Source organism: Merops nubicus, unplaced genomic scaffold, assembly GCF_000691845.1.
Source record: "Merops nubicus isolate BGI_N331 unplaced genomic scaffold, ASM69184v1 scaffold593, whole genome shotgun sequence".
Lineage (NCBI taxonomy): Eukaryota > Metazoa > Chordata > Aves > Coraciiformes > Meropidae > Merops > Merops nubicus.
The window spans coordinates 150,709-171,697 of record NW_008599358.1 but is presented as its reverse complement, the minus strand read 5'-3'; the positions used below and the strand labels follow the sequence as shown (position 1 = coordinate 171,697).

Sequence of the window (20,989 nt, the reverse complement as noted above, 5' to 3'; positions counted from 1 at the left end):
CCTACTTCTTCCTGGGAAGTACAGAATGGCTATAGGCTGGGGGGTAGTTCTCTAAAAAGAAATATATTTATTCAGATTTAGAGAAATCAAACAAAGCCCTAACTATTACAAACAGATAAAAAAATAAAACCTTAAGGAACTAGGCACCTTTTACCACCAAGCTTGATTTGAGTGTCTGGCTAAGGATCAGCATTTAGTGACTTAGTAGTATTTATTTACTGTCAGTGCATTTTCCTGGTGATGTTATTGTAGCCTTCTTTTTTTCAGTTTAACACAATTATTTAAATCTTCAACCTTCAAATTCTTCAGATGGTTAAGAGCTCTCTAGGTGTCCTGCTTATGCAGGGACTGCATATCATGTCTACTGCATCTCTCCATGTTTGCTGCTGTAATGTATTCTTTCCACAGTGGAAAAAAAACAAAAACAAAAAACTTATAGTTTGTTCCTAATTTACCCTGTGGTCTGCTTGGTCTCCCTCACAGTCTAAAGCCTGTGATTTCTTCTGTAATATGTCATAACTATCAGCTGGGATCAATCAGACAAAACATAAGCCTAGATATAGTTATGAAGAAATCGGGCATAGGGTAATAACCTCAAAAGCCTTGGTCTGCTTTTAAAAACATTATGTTTTACTTCAGAATCAATATGGACACAGAAAGATGGAGTCAGTGTTACTGAATATTTCTTTGTAGGTTAAAAATACCTTATTAGTGCAGTAGGAAGATATCTTTGTTTTAACTTGAAAAACACAGGTAGAGTATGGATTTGATACTTAGTACATCCAATATTTAAGCAGAACCACAGTTGTTTAGGCTTTGATCAGCCTTATTGCCCTCTTCTTTACTTTTCATAATACACGTATACGCTTTTTGAGTGGAAAGGGATCAGAAGTGCACCCTCTATTCAAAGACTCTGACAACCACTGCTTTTTTTGCAGCAAAGGAAAAGGAGGAAGATTTTGGAAAAAGAGTGCAGCAAGTAAGTGACACAAAACCCTTAAGTATTTAGAGTATTATGAGCATGAGCCTGCTTTAGAGGCCACCTCCCAAAGTGCGGATGGGAAGGACAGTAAGGGAAAACTTGAGATTTTGCAGTGGCAGTGCATGTCCCCTGATTTTATAAAGATTATCAAAATGACCCAGCAAAAGAATTCGTGCAGAGCTGAAACATTCTTTTAATATTTTTATTATTAAAGAATGCTAAAGCATTTTTGGAAACATCTTGTAGAGTCAATTCTGTGCAATGAAATACGGGTCCAAATGAAGCACTGAAAACATTACCTCTGTTTCAGTTTTACTCTTTGATCTTCTTGCAAAGGGATAGGATTAATCCTTGAATCATTTTAACCTAAGGAGCAACCACTTCTGCCGTGCACAAAAACTTGCACTAGCTGTAAATATTGAAGAATACTTCAGTGCTTCAACGTAAACAGAGATCACCTGTTTCAAAGAGTGTCAGAATAAGTGGCGTTTGCTTGTGCTAATTTGGGTATGTCTCCCCATTTTGGTAGAGCTATCCCAGGCAGGCTGCAGTGCAGGTTCTTTGCTGCTGTGATGTGTAGCTCAGCAGAGAGATGTGCACCACTCAAACTCTGCCTGGCTCGGAGATATCTTGAGTATAGTGATATCTTGGTGGCCAAGCCTCCTCACATATTTTGCTTTCATGTATTTCTTCTTGAATGTCTATCATCCACGGCATCCTGTAGCAAGGAGTTGCATCACTGAGCTACATGCTCTGTGAAGGCTGAACTCCTGCTTTGCAGATCTTCTCACCAAACTCTTGTCTTACTACCTTGATCATCATAGATATTTGTCAACTTGCTTCTCACTCCCCTGTCAGATTTCTTATGACTACGGTATGCAGGCCCCATGTAGATCTCCTTGGGATGCCAGCCATGACCTTCCTTCACTCAAATGACTGAGATGACTCAGATATCTATCCCTGTTTCTTCTAGCCAAGTTTTATCCAATTTTACTCAAGAAGATGCCTATCACAGTCATTTAGAAAGCTGATGGCACAGCCAGTTCAGGGGAGTTCATTGAAGGGTGTATGGGAAGGGGGCAGAAGTTCACATTTCATCCACTGAGGTTAGATGTTGCAAAGGATATATTTTCCCAGGCATAGCTGCTAAGCTGTTACTTAGAAATCTTCCATAGCCTACAGCTGTGTCGTGAGCAGGTGAGGTTTCTCCCATCTCTATTTCACTGTTCTGTCACCCTTTTTAAGAGGACTATGTTTGTTTATTACTTTTAAATGTTCCATAGAGGGTTCATGTTTGAGAAGTGCTCTGAAGGTAAGAGCACTAAGCACATCTTTATTCCGAATGTAAGATAGTGTTTCAGTTGCCTGTGTGTTCATGCTGGTATTATTCTGAAATAATAATACTCACTTTCAAATGCATTAAAGATCCATGCTTGACACCAGTACAGATTTTGCCCTGTGTGTTACTGGGAAGAAATTTGTCTTAAAGGAAATAGTGCAGTTAATATTTTTAAGGATATTGGTACGCTAGCTGCCGTGCTATATTTATTCAGGAATATCATTTAGTATATGAAAGTCAACCCATGGGTAGTGGAAGGTAGATAGACAAACTCAGCATTTATAGTGGCAAGCTAATTATTGCTAGAATAATGGGAAAACAATTTTTTTTTTTTTTTCAGTATAAGGTGAAGTAACAAAAATTCCTTGATTTCTCATTCCCTTTCTATCAAATTGATGATGTCTGTAGGGTGGACATCTCAATAACAGAAACTGTGAGGAAGAAAAGGTGCTCTCAGGAGTGTGCAGGATGAAATTGAAAGAGTCCACCCACCTGCAATTCATGTCCTTGTGAATGTTTCCCTCAGCAATTGCTAATAGATGAGCTAAGAAAAATTCTTGATATGGAAACTGTGTGGCTAGGAAGAGCATCAGTGATGGGGGAATGTGTGGTGAGCAATGGCAGTAAATGGGAATGTTTACAGTACTTGAACAATGTGCAAAGTGTGTTACAGTGTGAGTCCTTCTACGTGTGCCAGTCTGCTGCTCACATGAATATTGTGGGTGCTCCCATTCTCAACTTGCTGTCTGGTTCATCCTCTTGAACAAGCAGCAGCAATTCCAGGAGCCAGCTTCTATCCCCCTGGAAATATTTAGCAGAGGCATTCAGATTAGAGCAAGGTATAACCATAGGAGATAAACAGGAGGTTTTGCTTCTTTGCAGAGAGCCAGAGTAAAAAAAAAAAAAGTTGGGGATTTTTAATTTCTGTCAATTTTAGCGTTATTTTTAAATATAAAGATTTAAAATTGAAAAGTATATAAAAAGAGGACAATGCTGCACTCAACAGGATAGAAGTGAAAGCATATGACATAGGCCCAGCATATTTCTGTATTTTAGTATAGTTATGTCAGCACAAGTCTAGCTGGTGCCCTGAGAACAGTGGAGTATGTGCCATTTGCATTCAGGACACTTCCTTTGGGAGATGCTGTTTTCCCAAGACTGCCAGTTGAGTTAGCTGTGTTTGGCACTCACACTACTCTTTGGAAAATTCAGCACATATTAGATAGCAGAGAGAATATTTACTTTTACAAAGCTCATACTCAGATGCAGAGGTAAAAAAGAGTATGATCCAGTCTAGAAGTGTTATTCCTGAAATGATTTCTGACTGCTCTGGTATCAAAGAGTATCAGATACCTCATTACAATTTCAAACAAGCCTTTGGATGTATCCAAATTAAGCCAAATATTTGGTAAGGACTCTGTTACATACTAAGCTGTGTGTGGTAATTAGGGAATGTAGCAGTGAGTATCTTTCTTTCTTTTTGTTTTATTAATATTCTGTGATATTTCAGCTGTGTCCCATTAAGCAGTGTAGGTATAGTGCCTATGAAGATATGAATGAGAAAGGAGGTAAAAAAGATGCTAGCTCTTTCCAGTGAATTTATCAAGCAAGATAATGAGACAGAAGTAAGTTATTTGGTATTTTGCTAAACAGTGATGGTTCAGCAAGACATTTTGCAGAAAAGCGTTCTCTTTTTCTTTTACCTTCACTAAGGCATCCAACCTAGAACTTAATGAATTTTGTCCCTGAGCAATTAATTTGGCCCACCAACATAGGAAGTTCCAAGATCTTAGAGGCAGAAACACTACACAGAAAAGGCGACACTTGTCGCTTTTCTTCTGTGACCTCAGCTGATGAACAAACCACTGTTTTCTCCCCGTTGTGGGATTAAGATCTTTTTTAACATATTATTCAGACAGGAAAAGAGTTGAAGTGACTGGCTGTGTGTGAGAAGGACAGCTGTTCTTGCTCTGAATCAGAATAGGGGAAGAAATTTTTCAAGACAATACCTAAAAAGTCCTTGAACTGGTTGGATTGTGGACATTTTCTGTAACCCTATTTGCCTTGAAAAGTTGCCCCTGGGGAAAAAACACAAAATGCTTTTTGTGCATGAAAAAAATACCCAGTACTTGTAAAATGTTCCTATTGTTAGGAAGGTATGCAAAGATAATATAGATGCCAAGAATATGCTCAGACTGAATAAATTTTTAATGGCTCCTCGCCATAAAGATGGTTGCAGATATCAAGGTCAGATTTTAAGGAAGCTGCACATTTCTCAAAGGCCCATGAAAGTAAGCTGTGAGAACAGAGGATGTGCCCTTCTGAAAGTAGTGTAGCGTCTCACAGGATAATTGATGCTAATAAAAGTACAGCTCTTTGTAAAAATAAAGCAATCACTATTTTCTGGTCCTCTGTAACCAAGACAGGATAACTTCATTCACTTGTGTTATTTATCTTACAGAACACACTTTTCACAGCATGCGTTTGACATTAATAGAAGCAATTTTAACTGTGCCTTTGAGCTTACTGCTGGCCTTTTTTGTGGGTAACTCACTCCTAGCACATAAGCTTTTCCCGGTTGTGAAGATGATAACTGTGATTCTGCTCACAGGCCTAAAGAGGACTAGTTTGTTGTTGCAATTTTTGTTTCGTGGCAAACCTTTTTTTTTTCTGTATGTATGGACTGCAAAGGAACCTGGAGCTCCAGCTTTGCTTTGCTTTGCTCAAATTCTAGGAGAGCTTACAGAAAGGAGGAGACCCTTCCTGGCAAGACAACATTGCTTTGCTCTCAGCTTTATCTGCTGCAAGGGTACAGAATGCAAACTTTGTCCTTTGACTTGCATCCACCCAGATCCACTGAAGGGACCAACGTCCTTTCATCAGAGGGTGCTCTGCAGAAAGTCTGCTCAGGGTAGATGTCATTTGTGTTCATTGCATACCTTGTGCATTACTGCCTCATGCACCTAAATCTTCAGCAAAACTGCTTACCAGACTCTTTGCAAAATGAGTTAACATACAGAAGCAACTGGTCTGAATAGTCACAGCTCAATTCCTCTGCAGCCTTATCTCAGTGTAAAGTAACCCAGCCTAAGTGCAGTGAAATAACTGCACTAAGTGTTGGCCATTAAACACCTCAGAACAAGTAAAAGTCTTCATGTTGCATTTATTTTGCTGATTGGAAATTTTGCAATCTTATCTTTTTTTTTTTGTTTTGTTTTACATCCTCCAATTCATCCCACCCTATTCAATCAAACAGAGGTATTTAAAATCATCTTGGAGCTTTATTTTTAACTGCCTACGTGTGTGACCTCGAAAAGAAGTTATCTGGAGATTCGTGGGAGGATATACAGTGTTACTGAGGACACTGTATGCTTTGTCCAAAAACAAAAAGGGTATCAGTGCTGAGACTAAACATGACATGGTTTTGGAAAAACAAAGCAGCGGGGAGGGAGAGTAAGCTTTACAAGTGTCTTGCCTGACCACTTTTTCAGTCTGTTAAATGCTGCTTTTTTTTTCCCACAACAATCTTCTGTCCTTCCTTATCACTCCTTATCAGCTCTTGGCTACTGAGGGGCACTGTGTGCAACTTATTAGCTGACCTAAGCAAGGTCCTGGGGGAAAAGCAAATTCCACAGCAGCTTTGCTGTGTGCCTGTGCAAGCAGCATCACTGCTCTGCTGGGTAAACGGGGGTTTTGTTATCCATGCTATGGTATTGTGGGTACTCTGCAAGTGAAATCCCAACAGGACATCAGCTGTGGGTTCTTAAAATGCTTCTCTACAGCTTTTTGTGGCTGGGTGGCATTATTATACTGAGCAAGTATTCACTAAATTTAGAATAGGAATACCATCAGTACTATTCATTATCCTTTTAATCTAATTCAAAAAAGAAAAGGAAATTGATTTTTCAGGGAGGTCAGTGGTAAAGATTAAGGAGTGATTTTTCACGAGCTACTGCACATATTGTCTTTTAGATTCAGACCTACAAACCAGACAGGCATTGCTAATAACTTTATCATCACTGTTCTAATTGTATTTACTTTGTCTGTACATTGCTTTATTGAATAGCACACAAACCAAAATATTTTCTTTCTCAGAGATGCCCCTTATATTACTCCCAGACCTGAAGAGATTCCCAAGTAACATACTTGAAAGGCGGACGTGCAACCTCCCAGTTTTTCAGTCAGATAGAATAGTTTTCCCTTATATTGCTGAACTTGATATTATATGGTCCAGAATATATCCCTGGTTAGTTCAGGTCACCTGCCTGGTTGTGTGCCCCCCCCAGCCTATAGCCCACCCCTCAGGCCATTCAATGCAGGGGGGCAAAGTGAGAAACAGAGGTGGCCTTGATGCTGTGCACACACTGTTCAGCAGAAGCTAGAAGATTCGTGTGTTATCAGCATAGTTTTGATCTAAAATCTAAACCACAGCACCTTATGAGCTGCTATGAAGAAAATTATCTCTATCCTAGCCAGGCCCAGTACAGCCTAAAACTCAGGAGGGGATTTTTGATTTCTGTCTTCTCCATAAAGTGTATACTGCCTATTTTTTCCTTGGAATACTCACCTTTACCTACTTTTATTGTCTCACAAAAGGAATAAACCAGCTGCACAGTCTAGATAACTTGTCCTTTCACAAGCATTTGAAGATGATGAGCAGCTGATTTAAGCACATTAGATGAATGCTGTGATTAGGTGCTTCAAACTAGATTGTGAGTATTAGCAAGGTATTTCAGTCAATTTACATATGTGTAAAGCAGGGACTCAGACTCTCAAATGTGTGGATCATGTCTCCGTTGAAAAAAATGAATTGTAAAGTTCTTCCTCCGTTATTCAAGCATGCCTGTGCCATCAGGGTTCTCTTTTAGAGATGAATTTGCAGTTACATGAATAATAATTATTAGGAAAATATTCTACTTGACTTTAGTTTTCCCTTAAGATGATGGCAGAGCTCTCGGAAAAGAGGAGCCAGTAGGATGGTGAGAGCAGTGTTTTGTCACTGCCAGTGCCATTGCCTGTGATCCTGTCAGCCCTATGAAGTTCCAACCTCAGCACCTCCTGGAACTGAGGCAATTAATATAAATCTTTCTGTTTTTAAATTAAAGCCTCATGAGTGCTGAAAATAGCTTTGCAGCATAATATGAATGCACTCTAAAGACTTAAAAAGCAGAAAGAAAATAAACCAAATCTTTTTGCATTTAGCTTGATGGTTTTTGAAGCCCGATGTTTTAGCATCTAATTTATGAGTCCTGGACTCCTCTTTGCCTGCTGTTAGGAAGGGGAAACCATAGCTATGTCTGAAAGCAGCAACAAACTGCTTAATAGATGACAGAGATCTTCTATCTAGGCAACTGATTAGGAAAAATTCTTCATGTATATTTGCATATGCTCCTTCCTAGCAAGATGTTTGCTAGAACCAGACCCTAGTCATAGTGAAATCATATGGCAATGTGAACCCATTTCAATGAGCTGGGGACTTTAAAATGTTCTTCATTAATTTAAATTAAATTGCCTTTAGCTCCCAGGAATCTCATGATTCATTTCACTGAGAATTAAGACAAAAGTTTAGAGCCAAAATGACACAGCTTGTTTGATTTACACCATGTAAAATACAGTGTGCAGTATCTATTTGTCTCCAGTTACAACAAGAAAAGCAAAATAGTCCTTCACTGTTACATTGACTAATCAAGTGAAAACACACAGAGAAAAAAAAGGAAAAAAAAAAAAGAGGAATAAAGCAAACAGTGTACAGGATTTTGTTGATTCTTGCATTAATCAAAAGCACACTAAGTAGGTCATGACATCATTTTCTCTTCTTCTGATGTAAAGCAAAGACTCATCTGTTACTTGTGCTGGAACCTCCAGCACATCTCCAAAGCAAGAAGCAAAAACAAAGAAATAACCAAAAAACTTACAAAGAGTAAATTAAAATTCACTGTAAATCTTTGTTTAAAAAAATATACATCGCTGTGGAGGATTAGAAGGTGATAACATCAGTCTCTTATCTTAGAGATTAAAGTAAAATGTTGTTCAAAATCCTATTTATTTTCTGAAACCAAGTTTGGTGATTTAGCATCGTGTTGACTGGATTTTTTTGGCTTTTGTTTCTTTCCTTTGGTTCTCAAGTTATAAAGTGTATAGTATCTGCTTGATATAGTTCATTTTAACATCATGAATTTGAAATTTACATGAGCCAGGGAAGATAATTCTATAATGCACACACTTTCTGATTAACTGTGCATGTCTTAAGTAGATCTGAGAAATGAGTTTTAAAGAGTGTTCTGAAAGACCTAAATTCAGCCATGCTTTATGAAACATTTTTTTTTTTAACTAGTCTTATTTCTGATCATCAGTGCAGTTCTTTGTTGTGTAAAGTTTTCGCTGGTGTTGAGGGGCATTTGCTAAGGAAGGGGGCTGGGAGGTGGGAGCACCAGCACAGTGTGGGAGTAAGATCTGATGGAGAATTTATGCCAAAGAGCATCTTCACTACAGTTCAAGGAAAAGCTTGTGGGAGCAGGCTCTGAGAACTCATTTGATAAATATGCAGAATATATCTTTTTACACATAAATGGCTAACCTCACAAATACAATGTACTTACATTGCTTTCCTTAATGTCCACACTTCACATGTTTCCTGTGCACTTTTTAAAAGAAATATTTAGCAGAAATGGCCCATATGGGTAATTTTTTTTTAAACTTTGTACCTTAAAAAATCTTTTTAATCACCCATACCTTGGGCTCCAGATACTTGTATAATGACATCCTGTCCTCTGTCCCTTTGTGATGAGACCTATCTGATTTCTGTCACTGGATTCATGTGGGGCTGGATGAAAGAATATGAATTTTTCTGGAGGTTTAGTTGGTTGTTTTTTTTTTTTTTTCCATCATGCCTCATGTTCTACCTGTCTGAACCACTTCAGATGCAGAAGTCTCTATTTTAGGAAAAGCTCAATAAGTCACTTCTGGCAATGACTTCTTCAATAAGTCATAACTGGCAATGTTGGAGGGTTATTCTGGAACATTTTACCAGTACCTGTTAATTTCTGTTCTTGGTATCACGTCCTCTACAGGCTTTGAGATTAAGTGGGTGCTATGATATTTCCCTTACACTAGACATAGCCATACAGAAACAAGATATGGTTGGTTTGTTCTTCATGGTGATATGAAGTGGTGTAAGTCACCTGTGTCAGTGGCTTCTTATTAACTGACTGATTTTATAACCAGGTTTAGAAGTCTCTGTATAAATGAACACATCAATAAGAGGTATTTCTGCTAATTAGCAACATTTTTTTAGTAGCTTCATAATAGAAGAATTTACTCACCTCTCTTCATGACATAAATTAAAGTGATATGATAAAGAGTCACATAAAACACTTAAAAATGAAAAATGTAAAAACTTGTTGGAATTGTGCATATTCAGTCCAGAGAAATATAGTCAGATTGTAAGTTTACTTCTCCTTCCAGATGTGAAAGCATATTACTGCTCAATAGAAAACGATTACTCTTACTGGTCTGAAAAACAAAAGTGAATAAAAGTCAGTTAAATATTAGGCAATGTTATAATTTAAGTAAATGTTTATATTCTAATTCATAGAAGGTATTAAAATACATGAAGTATAAGCATGATTATCCAACTGCAGCAGGCAGCTTCAGTTCTTATCAATAAACTCCCCAAGAATCACTTTCAAGAGGTGTATTTAAATCGGGACTTAGAAACCTCTGCTGGATATTGAGGCATGTACAGGAGCAATAGGTCAGAATTAAATCTAGATTATACTTCTGTATATAGTGAATAATAGTAGTTAATATTGTCATTCTTCTATTCCCAGCCATGTATATTGCTGTCCAATGATACAGGATAATCATGTCACCATTTGGGGCTCTAACACTAGGGGCCTTGCTAGGACTTCTGGGACCTACTGTAGCCCAAATAACATTAGCATAACTGAACTTTGGACTCTAGAAAGTAACTTTCTTTTTTAATTTGTCCCAGGGAAATCAGCTTTAACTGTAATGCCTCTAGAGAGGATAGTGGGGTTAGTCAGAGAATCACAGAAAGGTTTGGATTGGAAGGGAACTTAGAGATCATTAGGTGACCCAAGGAGTCTAGCCCTGGCTGCACAGTGCTTGAACTTCGACAAGGAGAGGTCCCTTGGCCACTGAGGGGCCTCTTGGGGCATGAAATAGAGGAGTTTGCACCACTCAGGGTGAGGGTGGGCTTGAAACCAAAACTCCCATTCCCTGTGTCTGTGCTTCAGCTGCCAAGGGCTGTGCTGAGAGACACATGCCCTCTTTCATCCCAGCAAAGCCTGCTGTGAGCAGGGGTTCCCTGTGCCTGTCGAGGCTGGTGCTATGCCTGCAGCACTGACACAGAGTTGAAAGCTCTGGGAGATGAGATTTAGTTTTTACGGAGGGCTAGCTCTGTGTACAGATCTTGGGATCCCCTAATCGTCAGTCTAAACTTTCTTGCACCTTACGTTGGGCACTTGGCTCTGGGTTTTTAATTCTACACCGTGTTTAGGCTTTTCAGTGCTTTCCTTCCTAGTGCCTGAGTGCTGACATAAGTGTTTTAAGACGAAATACTTCAGGTCTCTATTAAGCACGTATTTTATGAAGCATATTTTTGTTTGTTTGTCAACATGAAGCATACTTGAACCAAGGTGAGCTGTATTCATTTCTTTGACCTAAAATAATGCCAGCAACAAAACCAAGGAAATGCTTTTCAGTTATTTTTCCATGTAACTCAGGAAGAATTGGTACTGAACAGTCAGTATCTCAAGTTAAATACAGATTGATTCTTGGAGCCTAATTGGTGAGATTTATTGACAATACAGCATTTGGCTAGTTATAATAACTGCCTACTCATTGCACAGTTGATAGTTCAACAAGTAGCCAATTCTAATTTTCAGTGTTTGTTATACCATTAAGGATGACTTTATTAGCCTACTCAGGGATGTTTAAAAACAATTAACCTTAATTTTTTAAAGTAGAATGTGAGACTTCAGCTATTAAACTTCAATTCTACTTTAACTGCTTCAGGGCATTAGACACGTGGCTTCTGAATTCTGGCACCTTATTAACGCAAGATAGCAGGATAGTCAAGAAAAAAACCTCAAGGTTTGCTTTTTACTTCTCTTCATTTGTGGCTTTCTCATATATGTAACCTAATCTATGAATGAGATTCCCTTTTTTAATTAGTTCCAGGGTCAGGCTGTAAATTCTTGTTGTGGGGAAGCGTGACATAGGCCAGTGTTTAATTTAAAAATTGCAAACATTCAGATGGTCTGCACCTTCAGAAAAAGGTTTCATTTTAGAACATTGCCATAAAAAAAATTTATAGGTGGCTTTTCAGACAGAGCCTGCTCTCCAGGGCTCCAAAATTAGATATGTTTTTCTGCAAAGGAGAGTTTAGGAAAGGTTTCAAAGCAGATCAAAGTTAAAGAGTTTCCTGATGGTTCAGCTTTGTAGCGCTGAGCCTGCTGGCTGTTCTGCAAGGATCCATTGTACCTGGCTGCACTCTGAGAGCACATCTGCAGCTTTGCATGCATTACGCTGACCACGTTTTCAGTAGGGCTTTACAAATTGCCTAATCCAGGTTAGGCCTTTTCTGGAAGCTCTTTAATCCTGCTAACATTTACATAATGATCTCAATACTGTAATTCTTCTGTGACAGTGTGCTGAGGCTCTTCCTGACTTACATTAATGATTGGACAAGAATAAGGGAATACCAAATTGACTTCATTGTCTTCCAGAACGGAGCATATCATACATCTCACTGTTTAAAAAAGTGTGGAGCCAAATTCACTCCTGATGTAATCACGGTGATATCTCTAGAGCTAGGTGACATTGCATTGACTTTGTCCTGATCAAGTAAATACTAACTCATATTTAGAAATTTAAATGAGGAGGTAGCTTCTACTAAAACCTGCAATTAAAAAATAGGAAACTTTTACAGTGGTGTTCTACCAGAATAATACTTTTTTCCCCTAAGACTTTGATTAAAACATGATAATCTCCCATGAAAATTCTGAACTCATCAGCTGAAATTAAAAATAGATGAGGATTGCATGAATACTTTATGTGAACAGTAAGAAAGTAAGTCTTTATTTCTGAGGCATCGTGTTAAAATTTGCAGGACTACACAGCAGGTAATACCAGGCTGAGTTCCCATTTCTGTCCTGCAGATGTTACAATAAGGCAGCACAGACACGAGCTGAAAGGCGATCCTGAGCAGCTATGCAAAACCAGTTCTGAGATGATAAAAATGAAGGATGGCCTGGCAGGCATGCTCACTGAAAAAAAGACTACTGGAGTAATTCAGGAAAAAATTAATTTCCTTTTCCATGGGTGAAGAGATTAAGAAACTGAATCATAGGTTAATATTCATATATGTAACACAGCCAACGTTTGGGGTTTTTTTAAAAAAAGGAAAATATCATTTTTTAACATCACTCAATGCAACTAATATTATCTGATGTCTTGCTTATTTTCTGCTTGATGTTTTATGCCTGGGAGCTGGAATAAGACTCTTATTTTCAGCAGAAAATACAAAAATACAATATTTCTCTCTACAAAATCTCTGTGGGCTTGCTCATATCATGGCTTCGCTGCCATGACCTGGCATCTAGTCATAAGTGTATCCTGTGAAGTATGTGTCTTGATAGGCAGGTCGTGTTAATATATGCAATTGCTTGTGCTCACTACCTATGAATGACTAAATGCTTGAAAGAAAAGCCCAGATAATACCTTATTTCTCCAAGGAATCGTAGAAACCTTACCCTTCATTTTTTGAGTGCTATTAGAAGTTTTGTAGTCCTCTTTCTTTATTGTGATAAAAGGAGATGAGTCCAGGTTAACAGAAAGGTTTGTATGATATTTTAAATGTTCTTTCTCCATAAAGCATATTCTGTGACCTTTAAAAATTGATTAATATGTTGTTTTGGTGTATGTGTGATCTAATTGTGTATTCCAAAGTCCTAATTTTGTGGCATATTATGACCTAATTAGAAGAGAGACTGTGAGAAGCAATAAAGAGTATTAAAGTTGTACTGACAGGAGATAGTATCTGACTCTTTAAATTATCTCTGCAGCAGGTTAAGGTTTATCTTTCATGAGCATGCACCTACCACCTTATAGCCTTGTGTAAGCAGCTCACCCTAGTGTGGCTCCACAGAGCTGCTTCATCCTGTGTTAGAGCATCTCTCAAAAGAGAGGCAGAAATGAGAAAGACACTGTCCCTTCCCAGCATACAGCAAAGCTGCAGTGGCTGGGTCTGGGTTTCTAACTGAAGGAAACAGAGAAATTGCAACTACTGATGGATGGTTTTTCCTCTGAGGAGCTCCAGAGGTAGCCCAACGCTGTGCTGTAATTTTGGTCTGGGCAGGCAGTTGGAGTCCTATGAAGCCTTTGAACATTACAGTTGTATTTTGACACCAAAACTTTCAGCCTGGAGACTAGCCTTGTACCTGTGATAAAGGCCTCTCCTGTGCTGACAAAGCCACAGTGCAGCTCTGTGTTGTGCACAGTGAATAATCACCCTATTTTCTCTATTTTCAGGAGATTTGTCCTCACCAAGATGAGAGTCATTCCAAAAGGAGCTTTCGCAGGACTTGGTGACCTAGAAAAAATGTATGTATTCTGTCAATATTTACTAGGAAACAACTATTTTACTTGACGGGGCAGTTTCTGCTTGCAGCTCCTTTTACTGCCTCTCTTGCAAGACACTCTTCTCTGACCTTCATCTATTTTCATCTTTCTGTTTAAAAAAAAAAAAAAAAATTGAAACTTTTTTTTAAGACCATATGCCAAAATGTTGTCATAAATACATTTTATATCAGTACACAGGCAGTGCTTGGTCAAAAGGTTGGTTCAGCATGGAATGTCATTCCAATTAATACATACAGTGTCATAGCAGAAGATCATGGGAAACTGATCATTTTATGAATTTTGTAATAGATTGGAATAAATCTGTGGAAGGTTAGGGAAGAAAGAACTCCTATTCATAATAGAGAAGGATTGAATGAATAAACAGGATTGCTTCATGCATGCTCAGTCAGTCAGCAAGATGCATGAGAGAAGTTTATTATGGATGCTAGATCTGAAAATCTTAGCACATAAAGAGGGTATAAGCGTCTAATTTCTGTGAATTGTAATGATAATCTTGAAGACACAGCTATAAGCATCTTTGATGTATCGTACATCGATTAACATACTGTTGTGGATGTATTGCAACCCTCCACCTCTAGAAGGAAAAACCCTTGTTAGTATGCCTTCTCTTATGCTTTGTGGACAGAAAACCTATGGTTTAATTGACGTTAGCACCAGAAATTATAACTGTCACTGTCCAACCTGAACTATTCTGAGGCATATATGATTTTTCTGAATTATTTCATATGTGTGCAAATCATAACATTTTGTTTAGAAACACACAAATGTCACACAGGGGTCACAAATGGGCTGTTGACCCAAGAAAAGTGGGAGTGGAGTGCCTTTTTCAGTGTCACGTGTGTAACAGCAAAACTAAAAAAGAATAGATAGCTGATGTTTCTCTGCATCATTTCTACCCTCTTCCCTTGTACTCTTGCATCAGTAAGGGATTTAGCAAGAAGATGAACACACCAAAAGGTATGGTGAGGAAAAGGAAAGGATTTTGAACCTAGAAATAAATGGATGAGTGGATGGGTGGGTGGGTTGGTGGAGATGTGGAGAACAAGCAGTGAATAAGCAAGAAGGATTGAGAGCTGCTGGTCATTAGTAAGTGGTCAAGTTCACACAGCACCTGGCATTTTCTGAAGTGTGAGATCCTTTTCAGGACATAACTGTAGGTTCAGGAATTTTCTATTGGCTTGGGGAATACACTAAAAAGTCTCCAATTGCTCCATCCCACTCATAGATCCAGACCTGCATAATACCATCAAGCACCATTGTAAATGATCATTTTTGGGGGGTAAGAAAGAAGAAAGTCTTATTTTTTGTGGCCAAGATTTACCAGTTAGGAGTAAGATCAGCTCTGCCTCAGCAGTTTTGTTGGCACTTGTTTCTCCCCAGTCCTGCAGGGTTCCTTTTAGCCTAGTCCTTATGGAAAATCATTGAGCTCTCTGGACTATGAAGTGCGCTGCAAAGTCCGTTGTAAACTGCTTCCATTATCTTTAATTACTGAGAAACCATATGTCAGATATGCATGAAGGTAGTGATCTCGTTGAATAGGATGCCTGTAAGTGGTGATTTATTGTTGACAAAAAAAAATTATATATGGAAATGAGCCCAATTTGAAAATATATCCATGTACTAGTAGTACATGGAGGAGAAATGGGGACAGACAGTTTGTAGCAAAACATCCTTGAAAATAAAAGTGTGATAAATATGTAAATGAGACTAACCAACATCAACAAATATGTGGTATTTGGAGATGATATGGCAAACAGATAAAATTTGAAATAGCTCACAAATCCTAAACCTAGCCCATAAAATATTAATCAGAAATATTCATTATAATGTAGGGACAAAAAAAAAGTGTGTAATCAAGTGATAGATTTGCATATAAAAACAGAGCCTTTGTATGAAGGCCTTTTTACTCTTGCAAGATCATGTACAGAAAGGAAGATTAAAGCAAACTCTATTCTATTTAAGGAAAACAGCTATTAATAATGTGATAACTCCATATGGTAAAGTGTGGATAGCCTGATGTATACAAATGAGATAATTCATTGAAGTATATGTATGTGCTCACCTAGAACTAAAGAGACTAAAAATTAAGAGAGTGACAATATTTCCAGAGTGTGTTACTGAAGAAAACCAGTATCTCATACAGTCAAACATATCTGTACATGTTGCTTTCATCATTACTAGATCCATTCTGACTGTGTTTTTGAGAATGGGGCAGGTTCCCAGGCCAGAAGTTGCAGGGAATAGTAGTCTTTGGAATCATCCATAGGGAATGAGCTAGTTGAATACAAGTAAAATCAGAGATGAGTCACCAATGACAATCTTAACTCTGTTGTATTTACTTTCAGAATGAATGAAAGCTGTTAAATGCATGACAAAAAATTCCGATTTTTTCCAAGAAAAATCAGTCAACAAAATCTTTCAGTGTTCCTGGTTTCTATATACATTTTAGTTTCGTCCTAAACATCAGAACAGCTGAAAGCTTTGAACAGATGTATTCTGCCTCAAAATCTTCAGTTCTTCCAGATACTTCTAATCAGGCTTTAGTCACAGGACCCAGGAAAGGTCTTGTTCTCTTTCCATTTAGACTGTTCAAGGACTTTCTAGAATGGACACTAGTGGTGTGACCTGGAAATGCTGGCATGGAGCACCTCATCTGCCCACCCTTGTGAAGCTCCAGTTTTAGTTACAAAGTGAAAATCTTTTGCTTTTCACCTGAATTTTTTTATTTTTAATTTGGCAAAACACAAACTGGAGTTTTATTTGGCAAAATTTTCACTGGAATAGTTTTGCCACTTTAATTTTTTTTTAAAGAATGAGAGCCCATTTGAGCGTTCTCTAGCTTGTCATTTTCTCCTCACCCATCTAAGTTCCCTCAGTTACTGAAAAACGTGAAATGTCTATTCTGCAGACTGACATATCGAGAAGCAACTTTTCCCAAGTATTTTCTAGAAGAAAGATTTTATTTCCTTCTTAGATAAAGTGTTTAAATTTATGAAATATACTGGCAGGCTCTAATTATCTGAGCTTTCTTTTACTAAAGATGCAACTCGAATTTTATTATAGAAAACTACTTCAGAAACCTATGTATCTAAGGAACAGCCTAACTATCTTATTTCTAGCAGCTCTCCAGCTTCTACACAGCTCTGGCTTCCTCTTAATTTAGCAAATAAATGTTCAGGGAAGCAGATTAGTTATTCTTGATACAGGCTTAGCGTGCTCTCAAGTCTTAGCCAACTGGAACGTGGCAGCTCATCTGGGCTCCTGCTTAACTAACCTGTTTACACTCCCAGAACTAATTAACACACCAGTTACTAAATTAAAAAACAGCCCCGTGCAGGCACATACCTGGCAAAATCAATTCAACATGCTCTACATCTGCTATGTCATCTCCAGCCTGCACTGAAAGCGCTTAATTCGAAGGAGAGACAGTCTGAAGCAATATTGAAGTCTCCCTTTTCCTCTTCCTAGATTTCCTTCTGTTACTACAAGGTAGCAAAGCAGATTTGTGCATGTTGGCCTAACAAAGCCTGATTCAGGCATTGTATTTATAGGAAGTTTGGTCTGAGTGCCTTACCCTGTGCAAGCCAAATAGGCTTCACATTTGTATCCTGAGGCACAATCCCCTTGAAAATTCATCATCAGTTATTTATTCTTTTGAAAGCTTTAAGCTAAAACATAGTGCTTTGTTTCATTATTCACTTTCAAATCTAACCTGTGTGTGGCCCAAAAAAATTCAGCCATGTGGATAAAGTACTTCTTGATCTAGAAGATGTCACAGCGAAAAAGCATCTTTGTTGGTCCTGCTTTGTAGTAAGGAATAATGGGAGAAGCGGATTTCTTTAACAGGTTTTGGCAAAGAGATATTTTAAGAACATGAACCATGCTAAGGGTCCCAGACCTTGAAGAGCTAAATTCTTGATGAGTTCTGAAGGATCTCAAAGTGCTAAAACTTTTCAAGTTGATGGAATCTGCCAAAGTTGACACTTGCAGAAACTGATGTCTTCTGCTTATGAAGACTGCAGGAATATCTACAAGCTATCTACAGCTTCCTCAAGAATTTATAGAGAAAGTAGCTCTGAATCATGTATTTATTTAATCAGTCAGTGCATTCAAACTCTTACGGTTTGTTTTTTTGTTTGTTTGTTTGTTTTTTTTTGCTGGGACTGTTAATTCAGTGATGGTTCATATGAGCAAGTATTGATAGTCTGTGACCTAGTTACATGGACACCAGCTTAATTCACATGCAACACCTAACCTGATGTATGATTCTAAAATATCTCCTGTTTGCCCCTGTATGTTAAAAGATGGGTCACACTTTTTGTGCCTTAATTACATCAGTTTGAGTTACTTCAATGTTTTATTTAATCTGAGGTGAGATATTTGATAATAATGGAGACCACTCAGTACATGATAAAGTATAGTTCTGAATCATGCTGTATCTCTCTTCCTGTTAGTGGAGAAGGAGCAAAGTCCATGGCTTGATTGTAAAAGACTCATTAGGAGAATTTAGCGTAGTGGTAAACCTTCACTTTGTTTAGCAAGTTTTAACAACTTGACAAATAGGCAGATTCACCATCCAGACCTTCCTCAGTAGTAACCATCAAAGCTGCCTGGGCTAGCAAATGGCTAAGAGATGTCCATCATTCCATGTGCTCCTGAAATCATGTTCCCTCAGTTCCAGCATGTGATTCTGTAACACTTGGTGGCATACGGCCCAAAAGGATGGGAGGGAAGGAGGGTAGGCGGCAATCGCACGATCATCTAGGGATGAGCACTCTCTGTCTTCCACTACCAAGAAAGAGGGTCATTATTCTGCAGCTTCTCCAACTTTTCTTGCACAGTATGTCATGTGTGCTGTTTCCTTTGGTATGCAAAAGGCTGTGATTAAATATGATCAGTAAATGTATAGGATTCAGCATAACTGAAACACTTGGAAAATGGTTCTAGGCAGGACTTCCTTTCTATCTTTATTGCATCATTTGGATAAATCTGCTATTTATGGTTTTGAAAGAAACAAAATACAGATTTGCAGGATCAGTTGTGATATACAAGTTAAATAGTGCATGTTTACAAAAATATTTATATAGCCCTGTGGTGAAATGGGACACAGTGCATTATATATATCAAAATACATAGTGAATCAGGTAACAATAATACCTTGGTAATAAATAATCCAGTGTATATTCTCAAGGTGTAACTCCATGGATATTAAATTCTAATTTACATTGTAGGAAGTTACATGTAACATTCTGCATCTTAAGGGCAAGGCATGAAAGTAACTATGCCACTTAATGCATTTAAATGAGCCTAAATATGCATTTTCTCTCAGGGAACAGAAGACTAGAGTTCAAAAACATTAAAGTGAGTAATGAGCATAAGCAAGAAAATTCAAAGTTCAGGCTAACACCCCAAAGAATAAATGTTTTAATGGGGCCAATGCTATGATATAGGGCTTTCGCCTTCATCTGCCTCATCAAATCCTGCACAAGTCAGCAGGCACTAAAGGCTGCCCAGCCACCTCAGGCTGGTGGTCTGGAGGGAGCAATCACAGTAGGCTTTCTGGCTCTTGGGGGGGATTTGCAAGTCCCAGAAGCCTCCATCGTAGCTGACTATCCACATTTGATGGTGATCAGTGGCTTTGAACGGGCCTTTTTTCTGTACTATGCACGTCAGGCCTCTGTTCAGCAGCACAGTGATGTAAGAAAGCTTATCCTCTGCTGTACGTGGCATATGCGTTCCTTAGCCCAACAGCATCCAGCATGTCAGTCTTCATTTCCCATCGCTACACTCTGCCCTTTGAAATAGGTTCCTGCAAATGGGATTGGAAAGGTGGGCAGCTATGCAAGCTTCTCCCAGAGATCCTGTAACACATGGTTGGTGGAGGAGCCGGGCAAAGCAGTGCCTCGTGCCACTGTCTGTCAGTATGGCCATGAGTAGCTTGGGTGCATTTTCTTCTCGAAGGAGTGGCATATTTTAGATGACCTTCTGCAGCCTTTGCAAAACTCACCCCTTACACAACAAACTTAAGTGCTTGGTATGAATACATAAGAAGCCTGACATTCTCTTAATTCAGTTTATTTCCTGAAAGTAGAAGCTATGCCTTGTGTTCTAAACATAATAAGTAATGAATGAAGACTAGGTTATTTTATTATAACCTATAAATATTTTGCTGCATCACCACCTGGCATTCTGCTTTTCTTTGCCAAAGCTTATCTGCAGAAAAGACCTTACACTTGCAGCTATTGTTCTTATCCATTGCACCATGATAAAAAGGTGAAGTAGAGTTTTATTATCCATGTCAGTAACTCACTGATGATGTTGAAGACCAGAGACATTAATTACAGCTTTGTTATATTTCAGTAAATGCATAACATGATCTCAATCTTTTGCTAATGCTTGGGCGGAACAAAATTACAAATAAAGTAAAAACTCTTATAAGAAGAAGCTAGAAAATGTAGAATCAGTTCACAGTGTCCACATCAACATTTGTTAACTTTTTAAATAGAAAAGTTCCAGAAAATCATGCTAATATTTGCATATTTTAATTGAAACATGTTAGAGTACAAGAAAGGGAGTATTCCGTAATTCTTTCTGTGTGATTTGGTATCTTGATGCTTGCTTTCTTTGATAAAATAGATTTTGGAAGGGAAAAAAAGAAAATACATTTTTGTAATTACTTTCTTTTTTTGAGCAAGAATGAGTTTTGTAGTAATGAACTGTTAGCAGAATCTTTATCCATTAACTGCATTGGTATGAAGCCAACATTAGAGACTGAAGTGTTTAATAGAAGAATCATCTTGGACACAATTTCTGGTCTCTGCTTTACATCTATCTAGACAGAGAGATAGACAAAGGGAAATAAAAAAAAAAAAAAAGAAAACCCACTTACCTGAATGTATGCTAAATGCTTTAGTGCCTCTCCCCAGTGACATACTCTTCAGATTACCTGAATTCATAAAAGATGAGATGTCGGCAAGTGCTTGTGTGAGTCCGCACTCTTC

At 38.2% G+C, this 20,989-nt stretch overlaps 1 protein-coding gene across 1 annotated transcript in view; it reads left to right on the top strand.

Moving 5' to 3' along the window:
• FSHR (follicle stimulating hormone receptor) overlaps positions 1 to 20,989 on the top strand; it is an 82,167-nt gene that overhangs the window by 16,615 nt on the left and 44,563 nt on the right. Inside the window, exon 2 of the mRNA XM_008937330.1 lies at positions 13,878 to 13,949. Within this exon, the coding sequence (XP_008935578.1) occupies positions 13,878 to 13,949 (72 nt within the window). The remainder of the gene's footprint in view (positions 1 to 13,877; positions 13,950 to 20,989) is intronic.